The 27,681-nt window shown below is 48.4% G+C and overlaps 1 protein-coding gene across 1 annotated transcript; it reads left to right on the forward strand.

Moving 5' to 3' along the window:
- Positions 1-582: 582 nt before the first annotated feature.
- Positions 583-18,618, forward strand: SART1 (spliceosome associated factor 1, recruiter of U4/U6.U5 tri-snRNP). The gene is made up of 20 exons (XM_053561127.1): positions 583-1,515; positions 3,542-3,599; positions 3,976-4,031; positions 4,556-4,682; positions 4,809-4,914; positions 5,157-5,234; positions 5,345-5,444; positions 5,535-5,677; positions 5,816-6,022; positions 6,735-6,859; positions 6,939-7,072; positions 7,160-7,302; positions 16,162-16,335; positions 16,469-16,579; positions 16,811-16,898; positions 17,349-17,439; positions 17,542-17,677; positions 18,133-18,222; positions 18,327-18,448; positions 18,534-18,618. Exons 1-20 carry the CDS (start codon positions 1,203-1,205, stop codon positions 18,550-18,552), a joined length of 2,421 nt encoding a protein of 806 aa, XP_053417102.1. The 5' UTR covers positions 583-1,202; the 3' UTR covers positions 18,553-18,618.
- The last annotated feature ends 9,063 nt before the right edge of the window (positions 18,619-27,681 follow it).

Raw genomic sequence — 27,681 nt, forward strand, 5'->3', positions numbered from 1 at the left:
GACTGCCCAGGCCTTTGAAGACTCTGGGTCCAGTAGGAGAGGGGGGAGGACCTTTTAAGGGGAAGAGTATAATACCTACTGATAAGGGCCACATGGGGAGGAGCCACAGGCTAAGCTTTCACAAACCAGCGTGGAGCTGAAGAGATAACCTGAGTGGAAATGGTGGGAAACTAGAAAGACGTACAAGGAGACATAAGATAGGACAGGATGGGGAGGGCTGACCAGAGGGCCAGCCAGCACCGAATTGTGAAAGCAGATTTATAAAGCATCTTTAACAAGGTAAATCTTAACACCTGGGGTAAGGAGGCAAGGCTGTAATAAGTATGCAGGGGCTACATGACTTCTGGCAGGTGAAAAGAATGTTAAAGGAGGAGCAGCTGGGGGGGTCGCCCCGAGCATCTCCCAGGGAGGGCGGGGCTGCCACTTCACAGCCCGTTCCCCACACTGAGCAACTCTCGGGTGGGAGGAGGGATTGTGTGACTTGGGCTTTTAAGTCCCAGTAGTTTTAGAGCACTTTAAGAAACAATCAAAAAAAACCCCCCAAAATTCATACAGATGTGCCAAATTTTGTATTCAACATTGGGGGGTCACAGACAAACAGCTCATCTGGAGCTCCTTAACAGGCTACAGGTCGCAGGTTTAAACACCAATCCAAGGAATAAGGGAAGGCGTTTGCTGATAATACCGATTATAGTGCACTGGAAGTGGGGGTAAGGGGCGGATTTCACGGAGGAGGAAAACATGCCCCATCCGACACTCTATGGAGCCACGACCCCAGGTCGTCCACTAGGCGGGCGCTACGGGAGAGGAGCAAGCTGTCCACGGAAAGACCGTGAAGCCCTTAACACTCCAGGACTGGGAGAGTGCAGGGGGAGGAGGCCGAGAGGCGTCCAGCTCCGGGATGGTGGCTTAAAAGGCCTCGAGGACCTTATAGTTCTGGGACCCGGTTTTCTCCCAAAGGGCGCAGGTGCAACTGAACCACCAGCGTAAGGTCAGTCACAGGCCCGAAGCGCCGCGAACGAGCGGCTGGACCCGGATCCCGGCCTTCCCAAGGGCCTTTGGGGCAGGCTCCAAGGCGAACGACGGAAGCAGCCGCTCTTGGTTTCCGGCAACACGAGTGCGGCTGCCGAGCGACCCGGAAGTGTTTCCATTTTGCGTCGTCGGGTCTCGGCGGCGGCCGGGCTCGGACTAGGCGTACGGCGATGGGGTCCTCAAAGAAGCATCGCGGAGACAAGGAGGCGGCCGGGACGACGGCGGCAGCCGGCACCGGGGGCGCCACCGAGCAGCAGTCCCGGCACCGGGAACACAAAAAGCACAAGCACCGGAGTGGCGGCGGTGGCGGCAGCGGCGGCGAACGACGGAAGCGGAGCCGAGAGCGTGGAAGCGACCGCGGAAGCGGGCGGCGTGGGGCCGAAGCCGAGGCCCGGAGCAGCGCGCACGGGCGGGATCGCAGCCAGGCAGAGCCCTCTGAGCGGCGCGTGAAACGGGAGAAGCGCGATGACGGCTATGAGGCCGGTGAGGGGCGGGGCCTGTGCAGGGGGCGGGGCAGGTGCGAGTCCGGGGAGCGTGGGCCCGAGAGTGCGGGTCCTCAGTGCCGGCGAAGTACTCCAGGCTCTCATCATGAGCATTTAAGTTAGCTTTCCTACGGTTATTTGGGATTAAAGGTTGACTTTCTCTAGTAAGGTCCACGAAGACAGAGATCTTTTGTTTTTAATTGCTGGTACATTACAGGCTTTCAATAAACGTATTGGGTGAATGAATGAAGTGGTACTAGGTGTACAGAGGCGAGAGGAAACCTGGTCTGGAGAGAATCGCGTAGGGGTCATGAGGCAGTAAGACAAGCAGTGTTCTGAACGCGGAGGATCTTGTACTGTAGTTAAAAGAAACTTGGACTTGTCATGAGAATAGTAGGGAGCCATGGGTTTGAGTTGGGCAATAAGTAGCTCAGATTCACATTTTGTAAAGATTACTGCATTGAGAAGTTGGTCAAAGATCGTCAAGATTGGAGGTTGGGAAATCAAGAGGTTTGTAGACCGGGTGAAGGTGGATGGTGGCCTGCACTGAGGCAGCAACAGTGAGTTGCAGAGAAGTGGACAGACTGAAGAAGTGTTTTGAAGGAGGAATGAACAAAACTTAGTGCTTGGATAAAGGAGAGAAAAAGGAACAGAGGATGACTCCTTGAATTTTGGCTTGAGCAGCTAGGTGGGTTGTGATGTCATCTACTGAGATTGAGAAGTTTAGAAGCAGGTTTGGGGGGCAGAGAATGCATTCACTTTTAGACAGTGTTAAGGATGATGTACCTGGTAATACCCAGTGTTGGGGCTGGATAGAGCAGTTTGGGAGTCATGAGTACTTAGGTGGCCAGTGAAGCCCACTTTGAGAGTGTAGAGTAACAGGGTAGGGTCAGAAATAGAACCTGAGAAATGCCAATACTTTAGTAGTGGGCAGAGGAAGAGGCTATAAGAAAGGAGGTAGTATAGCCAAAAAGGCAGGAAACTAGAGGATTTTGTGTCCTGGAATCTGTAGGAAGGGATTATTGTTAGAAGGAAAGAGTGATCAACAATCTCACATCATAGCAAAACTAGAACTGAAAGGAAATAAGGAGGCTGGTGACCTTGGAGAGAGCCTAGAGAGGTTGGGCTTTCAGGGCCCTGGTGGAGAGAGGAACCTCTGGGATATGGGTTGGTGAGGCAGGAAAGGAAGAGCTCACGGTGATGGAACCTCCATCTGATGGTGTCCAGCTTATCCCTGTTGTGTTGAATAAAGTGACTTTCTGTTTGTGAGGTGGGTTGAGGAGATCCAAAATGCTTACTTATCTCTGTCCTTATTTAATTGTCCTTATCTGTCTTACTTATCTCTGTCCCCAAAATCCAGCACAGAGCAGGTACCTAAAAGAGTTTCTTGACTGCATGAATTACACAGAGGACATAGTCATGCTTCTAATAACATTCCCTCATTCCCTGATTCCCTGCCCTGTGGGAAGAAACAGCTGAAGTGATTGATGGTGCTGTGGAGTTCAGGAGAGAGCAGTTAATTCTGAGCAGTAATTGAACAGGGCTTTATGAAGGAAGTAGTGTTTGATCTTTGAATTTAGATAGGATTTTGTTAGATTAAGACCAGCGAGGACAGTTTAGGTTGAAGACAGAATATACAAAAGTGGAGAGGCAGCCAGGTATCTGTAGTCTCAGCTAATCAGGAGGCTGAGGTGGGAGGATTGTGTGAGGCCAGTTCAAGACCAGCTTGGGCAACATAGCAAGACTCTGTCACAGAAAAAAAAAAAATAGGGCGAGGTCAAGGCTGCAGGAAGTTGGATCTTTTGGGTTAGGAAAGGAAGGTATACAAAAGATGCAGAGCTCTGAGACTGAACTCAGGTAAGAAGAGCTGCTGGGGAGCTCAGATAGAGAAGGTTGCTGTTTTCTGGTGTCTTAGCAGGCACAAGTGCTGGGGAGGGGCTCTTATCTTTGACCTTGCCGCCTGAGCCAATGATGTTGGCTTCTTGGCCCTGTATTCAGCTCCTGAGCTATGCTTCTTCTTGTTCCAGCTGCCAGCACCAAAACTAGCTCAGGAGATGCCTCCTCACTCAGCATCGAGGAGACCAAGTGAGTACTCTCTCCCTTATGTTTCTTTCCTTCTGAGATAAGAATCTTCTGGGTAAGCCACTGGGGTGGCTTTCTCACACTGTTGATTAGATTTTGAAAGGCCGTATAGGTCATCTGAGTCAGCCTTTGAATTATAGGAGAGGAAACTAAGTTGTAAGAGGAAAGGTGGCCTTCACTGGTGAGGCCAGGCCAGGCCCATGCTCCTTGCTTTGGAGGCCTGTGCCCTTCTGAATGTCCTAGGCTGCCTGGGTCAGGCCCTTCATTTGGAACCTTTAGGATCACTCATTCCCACTCTGTTTTACCTCCTCTCTGTCCAGGAATGTACTTGACATTCTTTTCTTTGATAGCCCCTAACACTTGTGTCTCTTGTCCTCAGTAAACTCCGGGCAAAGTTGGGGCTGAAACCTTTAGAGGTCAATGCTGTCAAGAAGGGTAAGTATAAGGCTAGGATAGGGTTTGGGTGGGGGAAAGAGGCCATCTGAAGGGGTTTTTGAAGAGAGTGTGGTTTGAGTACAGGCTCGGCGCCATATAGTAGGTCTTGTGCATGCTTATTTATCAGAAGCCACGAGGCTCCTCCTCACTGTCACAATGGGGATCTGGGACTCTGCTTGCTCTCTGAGTTGGAGCATTTGGCCATCACATACTCACCCTGGTTGTGAGGTGGTGTTAGATGGGCTGAGGGATGTGCACAGATGCTACACTGGGCTGTGCAGGGGTTGGTTTGTTATTTTTCCTCAAAGCATGATTTGAGGTGCTATAGAGGACACAGAGAATCCTGTTGGATTGTGTGGGATGATTTGGAGTGTGGGGACATGGTGGGAGTAGGGAGGTGAAGGATTCTGTCCACCCTCCTGGCCCTTCTGGCCCTCTGAGCTAGAAGGGGGCAGGGTGAGTGGCTCCCTCCTTTCCCACCAGCCATGGGCGGGCATAGCCTCACGTCTGGGCCCCCCTTCCAGAGGCGGGCACCAAAGAGGAGCCCGTGACAGCCGATGTCATCAACCCCATGGCCTTGCGACAGCGCGAGGAGTTACGGGAGAAGCTGGCAGCTGCCAAAGAAAAGCGCCTGCTGAACCAAAAGCTGGGGTGAGAGGGTCCTGGCCAGGGCGGGGAAGGGAACCACTGATAGGGCTGCCATCCTTGGCTACCTCTTGAGTTGGGGTGGGGGAGCAGGAGCTGGATTCTCAGAGCATCACTTTCTTCCATGGTCAGGAAGATAAAGACACTAGGGGAGGATGATCCCTGGCTGGATGACACTGCGGCCTGGATTGAGAGGAGCCGGCAGCTGCAGAAGGAGAAGGACCTGGCAGAGAAGAGGGTGAGTGACTGGGTAGCTTCGGGTGATTGCCAAGTGCCTCTGGTGGCCTGACTGGGCAGTGAGGTAGGAGACTGACCTGTGGGAGGTGAGTAGAAAGTCTGTGGTTAGTGGCATCTGCTTTGGACTCTTGGCACCTTCTGCAAGGCTGGCCCCTTTTGCTCTCTCACTTGGTAGAGCCCCAGGTGTTTTCTAGTGATGCTGAAAGGCCTGAGGTCATAGGTCATCCCCTCCCTGTCTCACAGGCCAAGCTGCTGGAAGAGATGGACCAAGAGTTTGGAGTCAGCACCCTGGTGGAGGAGGAGTTTGGGCAGAGGCGGCAGGTGAGGCTGCAGCACTGGGGAAACTGGTGGAGGGGGCATTGGTGGCCTGGTGATGGCTTCCTAGGGTTGGGTAGATTGGGGCTGGTGGCTCAGCTGGACCTTTCTCTTAGGACCTATACAGTGCCCGGGACCTGCAGGGCCTCACCGTGGAGCATGCCATTGATTCCTTCCGAGAAGGGGAGACTGTGATCCTCACCCTCAAGGACAAAGGTGAGCTGAGCTGGGTGCTCTGGTTGGGAGCCTGGGCACTGTTGAGTCAAAGGCATGTGTGAGTGGCCACTGCCTCTGCCTTGTCCTCAGGTGTGCTGCAGGAGGAGGAGGATGTGCTAGTGAACGTGAACCTAGTGGATAAGGAGAGGGCAGAGAAAAACGTGGAGCTGCGGAAGAAGAAGCCTGACTATTTGCCTTATGCAGAGAATGAGAGCGTGGATGACTTGGCGCAGGCATGCCCTGGGTGGGGTAGGCGGCTGGGGCCCGGACATTGGGAGTAGGGGCTATGAGGAAATGGGGTATGAGAGATAGTGGCTCTGTGGCCTTTGAGAAGTCAGCCTGGATCCCAACTTGTACTTCTTTCCTTGTAGCAAAAACCTCGCTCCATCCTGTCCAAGTACGATGAGGAGCTTGAAGGGGAACGGCCACACTCTTTCCGCCTGGAACAGGGTGGCATGGCCGATGGCCTCCGGGAACGGGAGCTGGAAGAGATCCGGGCCAAGCTGCGGCTGCAAGCTCAGTCCCTGAGCACGGCAGGACCCCGGCTGGCTTCTGAGTACCTCACTCCTGAGGAGATGGTGAGCCCCTCCACTTTGGAGTGCTTTGGGGTGGTGGTCCTTTCTCTCCCTGGGTCACATGTTGTTCATATGCTCTGAGAGGGAGGGTGATCATTTGTGTTCATGAAGTGCTTGGCCCCGTGGGCAAGCAGTAAATGGCAGTCCGGGGGAGGCGCTGGGTGTAGATGGAACGGGCTGTTGAGCCAGATGGGCCTGAGTTTGTGTTTTAGGCTCTGCCATGTTGCCAGCTTATGCCTTGGGTGAGTCATTTGACTGTGAACCTGGGGGGGGTGCATTTGAAATAGCAGTGACAGGAGCCACCTCCTAAGGTTGCTGTGAGGATAGTAGTAACATGGATAAACGGTAATTTTATGGACATGTGTGCATTTTGCATGTGAGTGACTATGGGAACATAGGGTAGCCAGCTGGTGTGGGAGGTGTCTGGCCAAGTGGGTAAGAGCAGGGAATCTGGAACTGGACTACTGAGGTTCCCAGCTCTGCCTTTTGACTTCAGGGCTAGATGACCTTGGGCAAGATACTTAACCTCTCTGTGCCTCAGTTTCCTCATTTCACAAGCAGGATGACGGTTGCACCCACCTCAGGTGTTGGTCAGGTGTGGGAAGTGCCTCAGACTGGTACAGAGTAACACTAGAGAAATGTTCACTCTTCTGGGCTTGTGACTGGCCTACTGTTGCCACTTCCCCACCTCATGTCTCTTTTCTCTTTCCCTTAGGTGACTTTTAAAAAGACCAAACGGCGGGTGAAGAAAATTCGCAAGAAGGAGAAGGAGGTGACGGTGCGGGCAGATGACTTGCTGCCTCTTGGGGACCAGACTCAAGATGGTGACTTTGGTTCCAGGTAGGCTTAGACAGTGGTGGGGTGTGACGGCTGGGCTGGCCTAGAGGTTGATGCTCACTGAAGAGCTTCCCTTGCTCAGACTGCGTGGTCGGGGGCGGCGCCGGGTGCCCGAGGTGGAGGAGGAGGCCCAGGAGGAGGAAGAGAAGGAGCCCGTGCCTCAGCCCCTGCCATCGGATGACACTCGAGTGGAGAACATGGACATCAGTGACGAGGGTGAGGGGCCTGGTGAGAGGAGGCAGGGATATGAGCCTGGGGTCCAGCAAGGAGGTGGTCTGAACATGTATCCCCTGTTTCTCCCAGAGGAGGGTGGTGCTCCGCCATCAGGGTCCCCAGAGGCGCTGGAGGAGGATGAGGCAGAGCTGGAGCTGCAGAAGCAACTGGAGAAAGGGCGTCGGCTGCGGCAGCTGCAGCAGCTACAGCAGCTGCGAGACAGCGGTGAGAAGGTGAGACTGGATGCCGGCGGGCCTGGCCGACTGGCGTGTCTGTGGCGTCTGTGAGCATGAGCATCTGTGTCATAGACAAGAGCCACATTCCCATTTGAAGTCTCTTTTCTGTTTAATGTCATGTTAGAAGCAGGTTTCTAGATTTGTGCAGTGTTTTCACCATAAGATGCTTGTTTTAGTGGTTGGAGCCTTGTCTCCCCTCTTTGCTCCTGTGAATATTTGTTGAGTGCCTGCTGTGAGTTTGGCATTTTCTTGTACTGTGGGGTCATTGGTGAAGAGGACAGACAAGGAGGCTGTGCTTGTAGGGCTAACTTTCTAATGTGTGTCTTGGATGGCAGCAGTGACCTTGTGAACACAGGAACAGTATTTCTGATAGTGTTGAAAGGTGGGGGTGAAACCAAGATGACATGAGAGAGTGGTGGGATGGTTGGGATCTTAGATGGGATGTTTAGGCAGGGGTGGGGTCTAGAGTGCAGGTTGAGGGTGGCTTTGAGAGAAGCCAGGTGGTATAATCATTTATTTCAGGAGAGAAGGTTGAGGAAGGGGACAGCAGATAGCTTTGGTTGGGGGAAGTTAAGCCCATGTCTGAGTGTTAATGTGTTTTCTAATGAAGAAGTGGTGGGCTGGGTGGGTGTGAGGAGGGGAGAGGTGTGAGCAGGGGGAGATACTCAATGGAAGAACGGGCCTGTAAGGCGGTGATGCATGCTCACTGGAGATTGCTGGGGCTCCACCATCCATGGCTGTGAATTTAAAGGATTCTGCTGAGCATATCCATGGATTTCTCCAGCTGTGTTCAGTTGCACCATGTAGTCAGCTGAGTAGATGGGTGGTTGGGATTAAGTAGGATTGGTCTTTTAGGGAGGTGGGCAAGGAGGGATTCTTGATGGCCTCCGACTCCAAGCTGGCTAATAAGGGATAAGATAGGAGGGAGTGCAGGGGCAGCACCTGTGGCTCAAGGAGTAGGGCGCCGGTCCCATATGCCAGAGGTGGCGGGTTCAAACCCATCCCCGGCCAAAAAAAAGCAAAACAAAACAAAACAAAAAACAAACAAGATAGGAGGGAGTGATGGGTGTGAGGACCAAGCCTGGAGTCTTGATGTGGTTGAACTACTAGATTGAGGTTAATAGAGTCAGTGAGCTGGAATAGAGGAAATCCTTGAAATTGTGGTTTTGAAGGAGTATGGCTGCTGGTGGTTGTAGGGGCAACCCTGGAGGGAAGGCTGAGGAGGTGATCACTGGAGGTGACTGGGATGAAGAGAAGAGACATCTTGAAAACCTTTTCTCCTTCCTTCCCACACTCCCATGCTAACCACGTGCGATGGGAAGAGTGATGGGGAGCAACCATGTGGAAGAGATAGCCAGAGGCCTAGTCTGGCAGAACCTTGGTGTAGTAGAGAGTTAGCCTTTAGGGTGCTGCAACCTGAGTTTGTTTTTTAAAAAATCACTCTGGCTGCTGCTGTGTGAAGAGACCAAGCAGGTTAGAGGTGGCAGGAAGGAGATCAGCTAGAAAGATGTTGCTTCATTTACTGAAGATGATGATCTAGGTGGCAGCTTTGGAGATGGGAAGATGTGGTTGTATTTGGAATATATTTTTTGAGGGTGGAATTAGCAGTGTTTGTTGATAGATTACGAGTGAATTAGAGAAGGTGAGGATAACTCCTGAGAATTCTGACTTGAACTGCTGGCTAACTTCTAGGGCCACTTACGGAGATGGGAAAGACTAGGGGAGAAACAGGCCTAGGGGAACAATCAAGTGTTTGATTTTGGTGGAGTTAAGTTTGAGATGCCTCTTTATGAGGGGTGGTATTAGGTAGGCAGTTGGATACGTGAATTTGAATTTCAGCAGAGAGGCTGGGACTGGTGATAGAAATGTGGATTTGAGTCTACAGATGGGGTTTAAAGCTGTGGGATTGACTGGAGTCCCCAAAAGAATGAGTCTAGATAAAGATGAGAAAAGACATATGCCTCAGTAAAGTTGTTCTAAAAGAAAGAAAATACATGCATGTGTATGTACATTAAAAATAAAAATGGAATACTACTAGAGGAAAAAAAAAGAAAATAAGAAAGAGAACTTAGGGTCCCAGGAGAACAGCTAGAAAAGGCGAGTAAGTCCTTTCGTCCAGAGACGCCATCTTCCAGTAATTCACCAAAATGACAAACACAAAGGGAAAGAGGAGAGGCGCCTGATACATGTTCTCTAGGCCTTTTAGAAAACATGGAGCTGTGCCTTTGGCCACATATATGCGAATCTACAAGAAAAGTGATATTGTAGACATCAAGGGAATGGGTACTGTTCAAAAAGGCATGCCACACAAATGTCACTATGGCAAAACTGGAAGAGTCTACAATGTTACCCAGCATGCTATTGGCATTGTTGTAAACAAACAAGTTAAGGACAAGATCCTTGCCAAGAGGATTAATGTTTGTATTGAGCACATTAAGCACTCTAAGAGCCGAGATAGCTTCCTGAAACGTGTGAAGGAAAATGATCAGAAAAAGAAGGAAGCCAAAGAGAAAGGTACCTGGGTTCAACTGAAGCGCCAGCCTGCGCCACCCGGAGAAGCCCACTTTGTGAGAACTAACGGAAAGGAGCCTGAGCTCCTGGAACCCATTCCCTATGAATTCATGGCATAATAAGCATATAACATAGCACACAGGAGTACTAGTGGACCCATATTTTTAGGAGCAAGAACCTATTTATTCCCCATGAGCTCATGGCATAATGTACAGCATAGCACACAGGATAACCAATTGACCCCACGTTAACAGTGATACAAGGTGCTGTAACCTATTTCCCATGAATTCAAAAGTCAATCAACACTTTGTCACATTCAACGGCAAGGTGCCTCCCTGAGCTACTGGAACCTCTTTCCTATGAATCCATGGCATGGTAGATAAAAATAATAGCGTAAAAATGTTTCTTGTTTATTCAGTAAAAGTGTGATATTTTTTCCCCCAAAGAAGTATTAAAGCAAATTTTAATGTGTCCTTAAAAAAAAAAAGTGAGGAATGTAAAAAGGAGAATGTGTCATCTTGGAACCCATGTGCAGAAAGGGTCTTAAGAGTAAGATAGTGATCAGCTGTGACTAACACTGCAGAGAATCTGGATATCAAGAGGATAAATGGCTGGTGCAGTGGCTCACACCTATAGATTCCAGTATTTTGGGAGGATGAAGGAGGATCCCTAGAAGATAGGAGATAGAGACCAGCCTGAGCACAAGTGAGACCCTGTCTCTACAAAAATAGAAAAATTAGCTGGGCATGATGGCGCATCCAGCTACTAGGGAGGCTAAAGCAGGAGGATTGCTCTCAGGAGTTTAAGGTTGAAGTAAGCAATGATAAGGCCACTGCACTCTAGCCCTGTCTCAAAAAAAGAAATGAAAAATGGAGGAATGAAACTTGGCCTTTGGATTGGGCAACATGGAGGTCGTTGATGCTGTTTCCTGAAGTCAGTTCTATAGAGTAGTAAGAAATAAGAGGGCCAGATTGTGTGGGCTTTAGTAAGGTTGCTGGATGCAAGATTCATATAGAAAAGTTAATTGTGTTTCTGTACACCAGCAACGGAGTTAGAAAATGTAGTTTAAAAATAGGACATTACAAAAGCAATATGGATATTGAGGTAATATGAGTAAACAATGGAAAGCAATTTAGTTAAGAAATAGGAAAGAGGGGCAGTGCCTGTGGCTCAGTGAGTAGAGCGCCGGCCCCATATACCAAAGGTGTTCAAACCCAGCCCATGCCAAAAACTGCAAAAATAAATAAATAAATAAAATAAAATATGCCTTATGTAAAAAAAAAAAAAAAGAGGAAAGATAGGACTACAATAAAAATAATAAATGATGTGCAAGACTTACATTTTTGAAAGACATTAAGAATAGATACATCACTGTGTATCTATTGCTAGGTTGCCCTAACAAAATACCACAGATTGGGTGGAGTAAGCAACAGAAATTTATTTCTGACAGTACTGGAGGCTGGAAGTCCACAGTCAAGGTGTTGGCAGGTTTAGTTTCTCCTGAGGCCTTTTATCCTTGGCTTGCAAATGGCTGTCTTCTTGCTGAGTTCTCATGTGTCCTGCATTCCTGTTGTCTCTCTTCTTAAAAGGACACCAGTCCTGTTAAATTAGGGCTGTATACTTTATGAGCTCATTTAACTTTACCTCTCTAAAGGTCCTCTCTCTTCAAATCTTTGGGGTTAGATCTTCACCGTATGAATTTTTTTTTGGGGGGGGATATAATTCAGGCCATAATAACTGTGGTCATGGATAGGACACAATATTTTTATCTTTTTATTTTCAATATTTTTATCTTTTTTTTTTTTTTTTTTGAGACAGAGTCTCAAGCTGTTTGCCCTGGGTAGAGAGCTGTGGGATCATAGCTCACAGCAAACTCCAACTCCTGGGCTCAAATGATCCTCTTGCCTCAGTTTTTCCATTTTTATTTTTTATTTTTTGAGACAGAGCCTCAAGCTGTCACCCTGGGTAGAGTGCCATGGCATCACAGCTCACAGCAACCTCCAACTCCTGGGCTCAAGCGATTCTCCTGCCTCCGCCTCCCAAGTAGCTGGGACTACAGGCGCCTGCCACAACGCCCGGCTATTTTTTGGTTGCAGCTGTCATTGTTGTTTGGTGGGCCCGCCAATCCACTGGGTTTGGATTCAAACCTGCCAGTTCAAGTGTACGTGGCTGGCACCTCAGCCACTTGAGCCACAGGTGCCGAGCCAGTTTTTCTATTTTTAGTAGAAATGGAGGTCTTGCTTTTTGTTCAGGCTGGTCTTGAGCTCGTGAGCTCAGGTAATCCACCCTCTTGGCCTCCCAGAGTGCTAGGATTACAGGCGTGAGCCACTGCACCGGCCTGGATAGCACAATATTGTAAAGATGGTCCATCTTGTCTAGGTTTAATTAATTTCTAGGTTTAATGCAGTTGTAGTAAAAATCCTTTCTTGTGGAACCTGGCAAGCTGATTTTATAAAGTAAGAGTCATTATGGTAGTGTGGAATTGACATAAGGTTGCAATAATTGGGCATAGAGACCAGAGGGGCTGGGACTGGTCTCTAGAAACAGAATTCTGAGATGTGACAGGTGGCATGCCAGTGGGAAAGAATGCTCAGTATTTCAGTAAGTGGGATTTGGACAATACAGTAGTTATCTATTTGGAAAGAAATGAAATTGCAGCCAGACTTGGTGTTTCATGCCTGTAATTCCAGCACTTTGGGAGGCTGAGGGAGACCAGCCTGGGCAACTCTGTGAGACTCCATCTTTAAAAAAAATTTAATTAGTTGGCTGTAGTGGTGTGCACCTGTAGTCCTGGTTACTTAGAAGACTGATGCAGGAGGATCACTTGAGCCCAGGAGTTGGAGGCTCCAGTGAGCTATGATGCATCACTGTACTCCAGCTCAGGCAACAGTGAGACTCTGCCTCCCAAAAAAGACAAAAGAAAATGAGTTTCTATCTCAGACCTTAGAGATAGATTAGAACTTCAAAGTAAAAACATTTCAAAATATAATTAAGGAAGTTTTGTTACGACTTTCTGGTAGAAAAGTTTTTTATTTTGTTGTTGTGTTTTTCTTTGTTTTTTTGAGACAGAGTCTCTGTTGCCCAGCCTAGAATGCCATGTCATCTCACCTGTGAGCCTAGCTCACAGCAGTCTCAAACTGCTGATCTTCCCTCCTTAGCCTCCTGAGTGGCTGGGCCTGTAGGCACCTACCACAATACCCAACTAATTTTTTTTTTCATTGCAGTTTGGCTGGGGCCGGGTTCAAGCCTGCCACCCTCAGTATACGGAACTGGCACCCTACTCACTGAGCCAGGGGGGCTGCCACCAACTAATTTTTTTTTTTTTTTTTTGCACTTTTTGGCCGGGGCTGGGTTTGAACCCGCCACCTCTGGCATATGGGGCCGGCGCCCTATCCCTTTGAGCCACAGGCGCCACCCTAATTTTTTTATTTTTAGTAGAGACGGGTTCTTGCTCTTGATCAAGCTGGTCTGAAACTCCTGAATGCAAGTGATCCTCCTGCCTTTGCCTCCCAGAGTGCTAGGATTGCAGGTGTGAGCCTACTGCACCCAGCCATATTTTTAAAGATAAACCTTGAAGGAAAAAAGTAATGTTAAACTATATAGAAATTAAGAATTTTAGTTCTTTTTACAAAAGATGTCATGAAGAATGTGAGAAGATTGACCAAAAGGAGAAGAAATTTGCTTGTATGCGCCACCGAGAATGGGTTGGTATCAAGAATATATGTGTATAAAGGCAAAACAAATCAACACAACAGAAAAGCCGGCAGAAGACTCATTTCCCAGAAGAGGAAGGCTAAGTGGCAGGAAATACCCAGTAAGGCCCAGCTACATTAGTAATCACGGTGAAGTGGGCTGAAACAAGGCCATGCCATGTCGCACCCACACAATTCAACATTGTAAGAGTCTGATGGCATGAGGGAGGACGTGGAGCCACCAGATTCTTTGGCATGTGGTTCCGCTCACATGTGAGTGGCCACAAGAGGGGGCTTAATGAGACTGACAGAGTGGGAGGACAGTGTGTGATCTAGAAGAGTGAAAGCAGCGTGTGCTCACCTGCTGCTCCCAGGCAATCCTCTATGTGCATCAGCAGACAGCATCTGATGGCTTGTAGTTTGCATCATTTGTGATAACAGAAAAGTCCACCCTTGGGCTGGATAATTAGATCTAGGTACATTCATATCATGGACTATGATTCTGTGTGGCCACTAATGGCAAGATTAATCTCAAAAATATTTATTTCTTAAAAGGCAAATCATAGAATATACCATGCTGTTCAGATTATATAACATTTCATAAATGCACAAGAAAATAACTCTGGTCAAGGTTAGGTCCTTATGTGGTAAAGTTGTAAAGATAGGCTGGTGATAGGCATTGTGGCGGGTGCCTGTAGTTCCAGCTATATAGGAAGCTGAGGCAAGAGAATCGCTTAAGCCCAAGAGTTTGAGGTTGCTGTGAGCTGTGACACCACGGCACTCTACTGAGGGTGACAAAGTGAGACTCTGTGTCAAAGAAAAAAAGGCTGGTGAATGGTGACCACTGATAGAGGGAGCACTCGGGCTTGGGAGGGCATTAGTAATGTTTCTTAGCCAGGCCATGGGCACATCCATCTTGGATTTGTTATTTATTTATTTATTTTTTTGAGACTGAGTCTCACTTTTATCGCCCTGGGTCAAGTGCTGTGGTGTCTTAGCCAACAAACTCTAAGGCTCAAGCGATCCTCTTGCCTCAGCCTCCAAGTAGCTGGGACTACAGCAACCAAACTGCAACAACAACAAGAAATAGCTGGGTGTTATGGCTGGGGTGGATTCAAACCCGCCACCCTCGGTATATGGGGCTGGTGCCCTACTCACTGAGCCACAGGCGCTGCCCAATGCCTGGCTGTTTTTAGAGATGGGGTCTTGCTCTTGCTCAGAGTGGTCTTAAAGTTGGTGAGCTAAAGCAGTCCACCCACCTCGGCCTCCCAGAGGGCTAGAATGGGTTGGTCAGTTTTATTATTTTTGAAAACATATGCAGGTGTTGGGTGTGTCCATTTTGTGTTTGATATTCAACATAATAAAATGGAATGGATGGAGAAGTGAACATGGTGACTAGAAATTTCTCTAAGGAGTTTGTTGTCATGGGGGGCTGTGGGATTGAGGAAGAATGTTTTTTTTTTGTAGAGACAGAGTCTCACTTTATTGCCCTTGGTAGAGTGCTGTGCCATCACAGCTCACAGTAACCTCCAGCTCCTGGGCTTAGGCAATTCTCTTGCCTCAGCCTCCCCAGTAGCTGGGACCACAGGCGCCCGCCACAACACCCAGCTATTTTTTGTTGCAGTTTGGCTGGGGCCGGGTTTGAACCCACCATCCTCGGTATATGGGGTCGGTGCCCTACTCCCTGAGCCACAGGTGCTGCCCGGGAGAATGTTTTTAAAAAGACAGATATAAAGCTGGGCACAGTGGCTCACACCTGTAATCCTAGCACTCTAGGAGGCCGAGGTAGGTGGATTGCCTGAGCTCACAGGTTTGAGACCAGCCTGAGCAAGAGCAAGACCCTGTCTCTAAAAATAGCCAGGCGTTGTGGTGGGCGTCTGTAGTCCCAGCTACTTGGGAGGCTGAGGCAAAAGGATTGCTTAAGCCCAAGAGTTTGAGGTTGCTGTGAGCTATGACGCCATGGCACTCTACTGAGGGTGACAAAGTAAGACTCTGTGTCAGAAAAAGAAAAGATGGATTATATTATACTAGATAATCCTCGTGTATGTGCCTAGGCATCTGCCGTGACATGAGGGAAGGCAGAGAGTGTGTGTGGCTGCCTGGATTCGGTGTTGGCAGCACAGGGAATTTCTTTTCTCATGGCACCTGCTTTCTGGGTGAAGCAGAAAGTGAGAAGCTGGCCTGTAGGAAGTCAACAGAGTGGGTTGTCAGACTACCCTGTGGCCTCAGGGAAGGGTTTCTGGAAAAAATGCTGTCTGCTCTGAGTCCTGACACAGGAGCTTGTCAGGGGAGGAGGTAGCAGGAGGGGCCCTGGAGGAAGGTGGATGAGGCTGAAGTAGTTAGTGCTCCAGGGGCTTTGAGGAGCGGGTCAGCACAGGGGCTGGTCAGAGAGGGCCGTGTAGGATTTTGGTTAGTAATTCAAAGGGCAGTAGGGACCTATTGACAGATCTGGAGCAGAGGAACAACCTAGGTGCAGAGTGGAGAATGGCCTGGTGGGGGGTGGTCAGAGAGGAAGTGGGGACCAGTGGGAGGTCCCCTGTGGCTGTGGGAATGGCTTATCTTACTGCCACCAGGAAGGACACTTGGATTCTTGGGTCTCAGTGGCGTCACCCCAGAAACTTCTGGGTTTGCCCACAGCTGCTCCCTCCCCCAGGTGGTGGAGATTGTGAAGAAGCTGGAGTCTCAACAGCGAGGCTGGGAGGAGGAGGAGGACCCTGAGCGGAAGGGGGCCATCGTGTTCAATGCCACGTCTGAGTTCTGCCGCACCTTGGGGGAGATCCCCACTTACGGGCTTGCTGGCAACCGCGGGGAGCAGGAGGAGCTCATGGTAGGTCCTGAGCAGTCCTTGTACATCCCAGGCCTGCTCTGTGCCTGGCTGGGGGCTCCTGGTCCCCGAGCCTCAGTGCTCAGGTTGGGTGGGCTGGGACTGTCTGGGCTGATCCTGGTCTTTCATCCCCCAGGACTTTGAACGAGATGAGGAGCGCTCAGCCAATGGGGGCTCTGAATCTGATGGTGAGGAGAACATCGGCTGGAGCACTGTCAACCTGGACGAGGAGAAGCAGCAGCAAGATGTGAGGAAGCCGCACCAACCAGTGGGGGCGGGAGCTTGGGCTGAGGACAGAGCACCTGGCAGGTCTCTCACTGTCCCAGAGCTTCAGCCTTCTCATCTGTAATATGGACCCTATAGCCTTCCTCAGCTTACCTGGGGGTCAAACAAGGGGTGTCACACAGGTCCTGGTGTCTGGTGGGCAGTATGAAGAGCCCACATGGCCTGCTAATGCCCCACTGTGTGCTGTCCCTAGTTCTCTGCCTCCTCCACCACCATCCTGGACGAGGAGCCCATCGTGAACAGGGGGCTGGCAGCTGCCCTGCTCCTGTGTCAGAACAAAGGTGAGGAGCCTAGGGCACCATGAGCCTTGGCAGGGCCTGGGTACTTGGAGGGAAAGGGCTAGGGGGGTGCCTGCGGGTGACGCAGGTACAGGCAGCGGGGGTCTCCTTGGACTGCCTCAACCGCTCTGCCTCTCAGTCTTGAAGCCCTGAGCCACTGCTCTCCCTCCACCCTGGGAATGGGCATCAGAGTAGCGTCTGTCTCTGCTGGGAAGAGTTGGGAGGGTAGAAACTGTTCTGGCTTCAGCACAGAGAGGCCCTGGAGTTAAGATCCAGCCTTGCTGTGTACTTGGCCAGAGCCATGGTGAGGGCTAATTTCTGAATGTCTCTGCTTTCCCTGTGGACTGGGCCTGCTGGCCTCACAGTGCCCACAGTGTTGCTGGGAGCATAGGCCTGCTCCGCTGCCTCTGAAGGGTTGGGTAACCTGGAGTTTCACATTCCCTCTGTTCCCAGGGCTGCTGGAGACCACTGTGCAGAAGGTGGCCCGGGTTAAGGCCCCCAACAAGTCCTTGCCCTCAGCCGTGTACTGCATTGAGGACAAGATGTGAGTGTGGTCAGCACATGGGGGACCATGGGGCCTATGTCAGCTGAAGACTTCTGGGACCCAGCAGGTGGGTGGTGGCTCACACTGAGGGTCTCACTCCAGGGCCATTGATGACAAGTACAGCCGGCGGGAGGAGTACCGTGGCTTTACCCAGGACTTCAAGGAGAAGGATGGCTATAAGCCTGATGTTAAGATAGAGTACGTGGATGAGACAGGCCGGAAACTCACACCCAAGGAGGTGAGCATGGCCCTTTGCACACAGGGCCTAGCCAGGTGCCACTGGGTCAGCCCTAGGCCTTTCACTGGCTGGGGTGCCTGGTGGAATTTTGGAACTGCTGCCTCAGTTTCTGTCTCTGGTGGACACTGCAATCCCTTCACAGGCCTGGCAGGAGGGTTGGCAGGCACCTTGGTACCTCTGTCTGCTTGCTATAGCTTGAACCCTTGGCTGGCTCTTGCCATTCTAGTGGGCAGCGTCCAGTCCCTTCCCCAAATGACCCCTCAGCACCAGCTGGAGTCTCAAAGGCTGCTGCCGTCCAGCCCCCTGCCCCACAAGCACTCTTCCCTACACAAGTGCCTCCCTCCAGCTCCAGAATCAACAACCTCCACCCTGTTATGAACATCCTTGTGGGCACAGGTGGCCCCTATCCCACCCAGGATCCCTGCGGTTCCTGGCTCATGTTCCGTGTCCCCCAGGCTTTCCGGCAGCTGTCCCACCGCTTTCATGGGAAGGGCTCAGGCAAGATGAAGACGGAGCGGCGGATGAAGAAGCTGGATGAGGAAGCGGTGGGTGCCCTTGGGGACATGGTGGGGCTCTACCTACAGGTTCTGGGGCTGGCTGGCATGCGGGGCTTGTTCCCGCCCATACTGACTGGTTCCCAACTCCATAGCTCCTGAAGAAGATGAGCTCCAGTGACACGCCCCTAGGCACCGTAGCTTTGCTCCAGGAGAAGCAGAAGGCCCAGAAGACACCATACATTGTGCTTAGTGGCAGTGGCAAGAGCATGAATGCGTGAGTAGGGCGAAAGGGTGGGCTTGGGTGGGGTAGGGAGGCCCTTGCTCACTTCTACAAGCTCACATCCTTCTTTTCTCTGCAGGAACACCATCACCAAGTGAAGCTGACCTCTCTTCCCATCCTTCCCCCAACATTAATATTAAATAAAGTTCCCTCCTTATTTTTTCCTCCCTGGTCATGGTGCCAATTCCAGGGTTGGACCTGGGAGGAGGAACAGGCTGTGCCCTCAGGCAGGCTGGACTCCATGCTAATAGTCCATTGTGTGATCTCAGGCAAGTCACTGAACCTCTCTGAGCCTTAGTTCCACCATTTGTAGTCATGACACCTCTACTTCATAGGATGTTTTGTGAGGATCTGATGAGCTCATTTCATTTGTTCATCCACCCACTCACTTACTCACATGGAAATGAGACATGAGCAAGATGGGACAGATCCTGAGCACATGTGGCAGAATCTGTCCCTTGCTGGGTGAGACCCGGTTCTCCGGTGACAGGAATAACTAAACAAGATGAAGGGAGAGAACTAGCCTGGATCCTCTGGGATAGTTCTCCCACCTCGGCTCTGGGCCCCAGCCAGCCCCAGAGAAATGAATTGATTACTTTTTTCCCCCACTCCTCACCCCAGTGTGGTAGCCAGGTCCTGGCTGGTCATGAGCTTTTTGATATGAAGTGAAAGTGTGTTTAGAGACTCAGTCACACCCTGCTTTCTCCCAGCTTCCTGGGCTAAACAAGTAGTCTATCTGGTCAGAGAGTCATTGCCCAGCCTCGTGGGGCAGGGACTGGGCTATGAAGGGCAGAGGTGCTGTCCTGTTTTCACTCTCCTGCACTGCCTGCCTCTGTGTCTAGAGAAGTAAGTACTGTGTCCAGGGCTGTGTATGGCCCATGGTTGGGCTAGGAGTTCTCCAAGAGCTCAGGAGGGCTATGGTCAGTGCCTCTGGGGAGATGTGACCACTCAATGCAACCCGAAAGATGGAATTCCTTGGATTGGGCTCTATGGAGGAAGCTTGACCCAGTTGCTCCAGAACATGAAAGAGCCCTGAATTGATGCAAAGATGACGGTGGCCTCATGAGTCTTGGAGACTGGCTCCCTTTCTTGAATACACCCATACTCAGATACATTCCAGATGGGTCACAAATTTTAAGATCAAAAAATGAAACCAGGGCAGCGCCTGTGGCTCAAGGAGTAGGGCGCTGGTCCTATATGCCAGAGGTGGTGGGTTCAAACCCAGCCCCGGCCAAAAAAAAAAACAAAAAACAAAAATGAAACCAAAAAGTAAATTTAAGGAAATGATGAACTTTAAAAATTAATTATAATCTTGTTCATCAAAGTCACGAGGCCAAAAATATATAAATAAAATAATCTTGGGGTGAGAGAAATGTAAGCAAGGGGCAAAATCCAGTCGCCTTAATAAACTGTTCATATTTGATGCTGTTTCTGCCTGGCAAAAACCATAAAGCCAAGTCAAGACACTATTTTTTGAGCTGTTTATTAATGTTCCCTTTTGCCATCTGATTCTGATTTTATTTTCACTTTGGCTACTTCCCTGGCTAAGGAAGGGTATCTTGGGGTGTACTTGGTGTGTCTAGGCTGGTCAAAGGTATGAGGGAGTCACAGTCCATTTCTCCCAAATTCCCATGAATTGCTTCTGCTGCGGATGGACAATCTGGTGTCCTTGGCATGGGACTAGGTCTTGGTCTAGTGTTGAAAACACCTTATTGTCCACAGGAAATGGTCCCATTAGGAAATTGCTGCTTTGGGTGTCATGGCTAGAAATAACCAAGGTCTGGTCTAGAGCTAAGGTGAATCCAGGGTTGGACATACCAGGCTTGGCCCCAGCTTAGGTCACCTTTTGTAACAGGGCAAACTGGTGAACCAGGGAGACTCGCTGAGAGACCTCCTCCAGGAAGCCACCTGATTTGTACTGCCTGCTAGCTTTCCAGGTTGGGGACTTGGTCTACTGTGTCTGGTGTGTGCCCTACCTATGTGCCCAGGGCTAGGAGGGGCTGGGGGAATGTCACCTGTGGGAAATTCTACCAGCAAGTTAACTGGATCCCTCAGCCAATGAAAGGTGAAGAGAGGAATGTTATAGGTTAAAAAGGTGCCAGAGATGTCCAAAGTAATGTGCCATGTACACCTTGTTTGGATGCTTACTCCAGCAAACCGTAAAAAGGCATTTTGGAGATACTCATAGAAGTGTGAACCCACTAGGTGCTATTATTTATTTATTTATGTTTTGCAGTTTTGGCTGGGGCTGGGTTTGAATCCGCCACCTCTGGCATATGGGGCCGGCGCCCTATTCCTTTGAGCTACAGGTGCCGCCCCCTACTAGGTATTATTAATATTATTTTTAGAGATGAGAGGTCTCTGTCACACTGGAGTGCAGCAGTGTGATGATAGCTTACTGCAACTTTGAATTCCTGAGCTCAAAGGATCCTCCTGCTTCAGCCTCCCAGTAGCTGGGACTAGGAGTGCACACCACCATGCCTAGATCCCACTGGGTATTAGTTGACATTGAGGAATTATTAATTTTGTTGGGTATGATACCGGCATGGTAGTTATATTAAGGAAAAACTCCCTGTCTTTTAAGAGATACTATAACATATACAAATAGAAGAATGTGATGCTATGTGGAATTTGCTTTTAAGTTACTCCAGTATTAATAAGTACACATAATAAGAAACATGGTGGTGGGGGGACTATATGAGGCAGGATGAGCAGTGTGTTGATAATTACTGAATCTGGGTAATGTGCAAGGGGGCTCATTATTCCATCCCATTTACTTTTGGATATGTTTAGAAATTGCCATTATAAAACTTTGTATAAAAACAGCAGGGCCAGGCATGGTGGCTCACGCCTGAATTCCAGGCACTCTGGGAGGCTGTGATAGGTGAATGCTTGAGCTCAGGAGTTCAAGACCAACCTGAGCAAAAGTGAGACCCCATCTCTACTAAAAATAGAAAAACTAGCCGGGTGTTGTGGCGGGTGCCTGTAGTTCTAGCTATTTGGAAGGCTGAGGCAAGAGGATCATTTAAGCCCAGAAGTTTGAGGTTGCTGTGAGCTGTGATGTCACAGTACTCTACCAAGGTTGACAAAGTGAGACTCAATTTGGAGGAAATGGATAATTTCCTAGAGTAATGTAAAAATCAAGACTGACTCTGGAAAAATTACATTTTATGAATAGGCCAACTACCAAATAAGAGACAGTAAAGGTGACCAAAGATGGTGACAGCAAATGGTATCATATATAAGTTCCCTCATTATGAAGGTGCACCAGAATAAAAAATACCAGCTCCCGGCTTGGTACCTGTAGCTCAAGCGGCTAAGGCGCCAGCCACATTCACCAGAGCTGGCAGGTTTGAATCCAGCCCAGGCCTGCCAAACAACGACAACTACAACCAAAAATTAGCCGAGCATTGAGGCGGGTGCCTGTAGTCCCAGCTTTTTGAGAGGCTGAGGCAAGAGAATCACCTAAGCCCAAGAGCTGGAGGTTGCTGTGAGCTGTGACATCACAGCACTACTGAGGGTGACAAAGTATGACTCTCTCTAAAAAAAAAAAAAAGTAAAATGTGTACTAGTTTTGCTTTCTCCTTTCTCTCTTTAAGGGTCTGTCATTTTCCAGGCCCATAATTTGCTGTCTTCCCATTCCAGAGCCTCTAGTAAAGAGCTATTAGTTTTCTAAATCTAAAAACAATGTATATCTTTGTTGCGGTTATTCTTTGACACATCAAAAAAGCCCAGGGCCCAGATGGTTCTATTTTTACCTTTAAGTAATAGGTCATTCAAATGCTATCTAAACTTTTCCAGACCAGAGGAAAAACCCTCCAATATAGTTTATGATGTTAATAAAATATTAATAGCTAAACAGGACAAAGATGCTACAAAAATGGATCTTGCTTATAAATAAATATGTGAAAGCTAGGCATGATGGCTTGTGCATGTAGTCCTAGGTAGTAGGGAGGCTGAGGCTAAGCCCACCAGTTTGAGACCAGCCTGGGCAACAGGGTAACCCCATCTAATTAAAAAAAAAACTACGGGCGGCGCCTGTGGCTCAGTTGGTAAGGCGCCGGCCCCATATACCGAGGGTGGCGGGTTCAAACCTGGCCCCTGCTGAACTGCAACCAAAAAATAGCCGGGCGTTGTGGCGGGCGCCTGTAGTCCCAGCTACTTGGGAGGCTGAGGCAAGAGAATCGCTTAAGCCCAGGAGTTGGAGGTTGCTGTGAGCTGTGTGATGCCATGGCACTCTACTGAGGGCCATAAAGTGAGACTCTGTCTCTACAAAAAAAAAAAAAAAATACACATAGGCTTGGCGCCTGTAGCTAAATGGTTAGGGCTCTGGCCACATAACACTGGGGCTGGTGGGTTCAAACCCGGCCTGGGCCTGCTAAACAACAACTGCAACAAATAGCGGAGTATTGTGGCGGGCGCCTGTAGTCCCAGTTACTTGGGAAGCTGAGGCAGGAGAATCACTTAAGCCCAAGAATATGAGGTTGCTGTGACGTCACAGTACTCTACCAGTGGCTAACGCCTATAATCCTAGCACTCAGGCTGAGTTGGGTGGATTGCTTGAGCTCAGGAGTTTGAGACCAGCCTAAGCAAGAGTGAGACCTTGTCTCTACTAAATGAAAAAGTGAGGCAAGGGGATCACTTGAGCCCGAGTTTGAGGTTGCTGTGCGCTACGATGTCACAACTCTCTACTGAGGGCAAAAAATGAGACCCCGTCTCAAAAACAAGTGTGAAGAGGTTCCTGGGGAGGCTCCTTCAGAGACTGCAGTTCTTCGGTTTCATCCCTCCACCCACCTACAAGGTCCTATGGCACCATGGATCCTCAGAGGACAAGTAGCTTGCCCTTGTTTGGAGCAGGGTTTCTGGAGGAGACACACATGGCCACAGACAATGATGCATGAGTCCCTCTGTACCCTAAACTTGGATACTCTCTAATTGAAAGAAGACCAGGGCAGTCCCCCACCATCCTCTAAGTATTCACACTCCAGTTTGTGAATTTTTTTTTTTTTTTTGCAGTTTTTGGCCGGGGCTGGGTTTGAACCCACCACCTCCGGTATATGGGGCACCCTACTCCTCTAAGCCACAGGCACCGCCTCATTCACACTCCAGTTTGTAAATGCTGGGGAAGGTGATCCTGGATTTCTCTAATGATGCCCTGGTAAATAGATTTCTCTCTGGGGGTGTGGAACTTACATTCTTGGTGGTCCTAAGTGGTTCATCAGAGTCTCAATTACTGTGGGGCACTTAGACCCTTTGGACTGAAAATGTTCCATTATTGGATTGTAAAACTGGGTTAGACCCTTTATAGAGTTCTGTAGCCCAGGGGGAAGTTCCTGACTTGCTGGTTTTATGTGCCTATGATGACCCCTTCTGGCAGTTTCTATAAATGCTGGCTGAAAACAGCCAGGAACCCCCTGTACCTCCTTCACATTCGTTATGGTCTTGCAGTTGGAACCACACTTCATACTAGGAATAAAAAGAAAGAAAATAATTCTTTGCTCATACAAGAATTATTAGAACAAAGTGATATCCAATACTACCCAAGTATTTTAACTACCTTGTCTGGTTAGAAACAAAAGTTTCTGATGCTTTGTAATTCTGTGAATTAGTGAGGGTTAATAACAAAGTGAATATTTTAGCACAATTAGAATCTGTCATAATAACTGAAAGAACTATTGCTACTAATGGCCTTGGACATTGCTCATGCTTTATTACTCAGTGTCAGGCAGGCCAGGCATGCAATGCACCTTTACGCCTTCCACAGGGACTTCTGGATTCTCCTGCAATATGTCATCAATGGGTCAAACTCGAGCACAGTATGAACCATTGGTAGAGTCCTGACTTTTCATTACAGTAATGATACTCTGACAGTGGCACCTTCTGAGGAAACTGCCTATACTTTTTTGCATATTCCTCAGATGTAGGTAAGTAGAGATGATTTGGCCTTGAATGAAGACAAAACACAGGGTCCTGAAACCCAAATTAGGCATACAAGGAAATTTGTTTCCATCAGACTAAAATGATAAAGAATAAAGTGCAGGCCTTATGCCTCCAATTACAAAGAAAGGCCCTATACCAAGTTGGCTTCTTTGGCTATTGAAATCAGCATACTTGACATTTAAGGATTTCACTAAAGCCTTTCTACTAGGCCCCCAGACAAGAAACCAAGTCTAAACATGCCCCTCCAACAGGAAGAACAGGAAAATGAGGCAGCTGCATATCAAGCCCTGCCATTGAACTCCATCTCCTTTAGGCCCCAAGAAATTACTATCACAGCTGATTGGAGTCTTTAGAAATTATATTCCCCTAGTACTCACTAACCCTGGACTTTTTTTTTTTTGAGACAGAGTTTCACTTGGGTTGCCCTTGGTAGAGTGCCATTGCATCATAGCTCACAGCAACCTCAGACTCGTGGGCTCAAGTGATTCCCTTGCCTCAGCCTCCCGAGTAGCTGGGACTACAGGTGCCCCCCACAATGCCCGCTATTTTTTTTAGAGTCAGGGTCTTGCTCTACCTCAGTCTGGTCTCAAACTTCTGAACTCAAGAAGTCCACCTGCCTTGGCCTCCAAGAGTGCTGGGATTACAGGAACACCGTGCCCAGCCAACCCTGGACTTTTGTATGGACTTCTACTACTATAGAAGAATCTCACACACATCCCCTCAGCACATAATAGATTCATAATTGCTGGTCAATTTCAAGGGCCAGGACCTGCAACTGTTTCCTGAGGACTTTTCCCTGGTCCCTGAAGTTGGCTCTGCTCACACATGGGCAGGCTGGAAGCTAATGCACCCAGGAGCAGTCTTCCAACAACCACTGATGGGAGTCAATGGGAAAATACCCCAGCTGCCTTGCCTCTCGAGGGCTATCCCTTAAGGGTGTTCCCAGAGGTCTCCACCAGTGAAACGTCTAGTATGGTCCTACAGTTTAAACCTGCTAGAAAACTCAACATGAGCTGCAACAAAGAACACAATAGTCAGGATATACAACAGAATGGACAGCTCTTAGGAATGAAATGATGAATTAGGAGACTAGATTGAGAAATTCCTTTAAGAGGAGGTCTGAAAAAATAGAAAATGTAAAAGAGAAGCTAAGAAGTATTAAAGATAGTAGCAAAGGTGCTAATATCCAAATGATAGGAATTCTAGAGGGAAAAGTACACATGGAGGGAAGTAATGGAGACAAATTTCCTAAAAGGTATAAAGTGCCAAGAAAAGGAGATAAAAATAACCCACGCTATCTTACATCACCTGGAAATTTAAGAGTATCAGAGATAAAGCTTACAGAAAGAACACATCAGACTCAAATGAATGAGAATTAGAGCAGCGCCTGTGGCTCAAGGAGTAGGGCACCGGCCCCATATGCCGGAGGTGGTGGGTTCAAACCCAGCCCTGGCCAAAAACTGCAAAAAAAAAAGAGAATTAGACTAACATCAGATTTTTCAGCAGCAACACTAGATGCCAGATGTTTTTTTTTTGAATGATGGAGTAGTATTTTTAAAATACTGAAGGAAAAGTATTTAGAATTTATAATTCTATATACATCAGAACTGTCATTCAAATATGATAGCAATCCAAGCTACCTGAGATAGGAGGATTGCTTGAACCCAGGAGTTCAAGGTTGCAATGAACTATGATACCACTATACCCCAACCTGGGTGACACAGCGAGACCCCGTCTTTAAAGAAAAAAAAAAGAGAGATGGGTCCTAATATATCAATTGTTACAGTAAGTTAAATGGGCTAAGCTCATCAGTTAAAAAGATAAATGTGATCAAAATTTAAAAAAATCCAGATAAACCTAGAAACGTCTCAAGCATGAAGATATGCAAAGATCGAAAGTAAAAGGATGGAAACGAACAAAAAAGAAAGTAAAAGGATGGAAAAAGGCTTACTAAGCAAAAATACTAACCAGAAGGTATCTGAGGTAGTTATTCTAACATTAGATGAAATAAACTAAGAACAAAACATGTAGGGATGGAAATGGTTACCAGCGGTTCTCAACCTGTGTGTCGTTACCCACAAGAACTGTATTAAAGGGCCATGGCATTAGGAAGGTTGAGAACCACTGGGTTACTCCATAATGCTGAAGGGTTCCATTAAGACAAAGAGATAGCAAGTTTAGACATGTTGCACTTAATAAAATACACTCAATATATATTAAGAAAAATTGACAGATTACAGAAAGAAATAATTAAATCCATTACAGGGATCTACTGCTAGAGAATGTCAACTGGTGCAACCACTTTGGAAAACATTTGGAGGTATTATTGCCTAACTCCAGAATACAGTCATCTTATAACCAGGAATCATCCCAAGAGAAGCTCTCCCACATGGACTAAGAGATATGTACAAGAATGCTTCCACAGCAAAAATATGGAAAGAACTAGAAGGCCATCAAGAGAATGGATGGATAAATTGCAATATAGGCACTATCACACAAGGCAGTATCATTCAGTCAAAACAAATGAGCCCCAGTAACATGCAACAATATGGAGAATCATTAACAATGTTACAGTAAATAAGTCAGTCCCAAATGTAACATATAGCATATTATTCTTTTAATAAAATACAACTTTAAAAAAAAGCTTTTCAAAGACACATACAGATCCAAGAAAACCATACAAAAAGAAAGTAACTTCAGCTTAGGGTAGGAAAAAAGAAAAAGAAAGTGAGGGCACGTAGAATTCAAGAAGATAGTTATCTTGGGCGGTGCCTGTGGTTCAGTGGGTAGGGTGTGGGCGGGTGAGGGTGGCGGGTTCAAATTTGACTCCCGCCAAATTGCAAAAAAAAAAATATTTGGGCAGGGCGGCGCCTGTGGCTCAGTCGGTAAGGAGCCAGCCCCATATACCGAGGGTGGCAGGTTCAAACCCGGCCCCGGCCAAACTACAACCAAAAAATAGCCGGGCGTTGTGGCGGGTGCCTGTAGTTCCAGCTACTTGGGAGGCTGAGGCAAGAGAATCGCCTTAAGCCCAGGAGTTGGAGGTTGCTGTGAGTTGTGTGAGGCCACGGCACTCTACCGTGGGCCATAAAGTGAGACTCTGTCTCTACAAAAAAAAAAACAACAACCCCCCCCCCCAAAAAAAATATTTGGGCATTGTGGTGGGCGCCTGTAGCGGGAGGTGAGGCAAGAGAATTGCCTAAGCCCAGGAGTTGGAGGGTGCTGTGAGCTGTGTGATGCCACGGCACTCTACTGAGGGCAATAAAGTAAGACTCTGTACAAAAAAAAAA

Source organism: Nycticebus coucang, chromosome 14 (assembly GCF_027406575.1).
Source record: "Nycticebus coucang isolate mNycCou1 chromosome 14, mNycCou1.pri, whole genome shotgun sequence".
Lineage (NCBI taxonomy): Eukaryota > Metazoa > Chordata > Mammalia > Primates > Lorisidae > Nycticebus > Nycticebus coucang.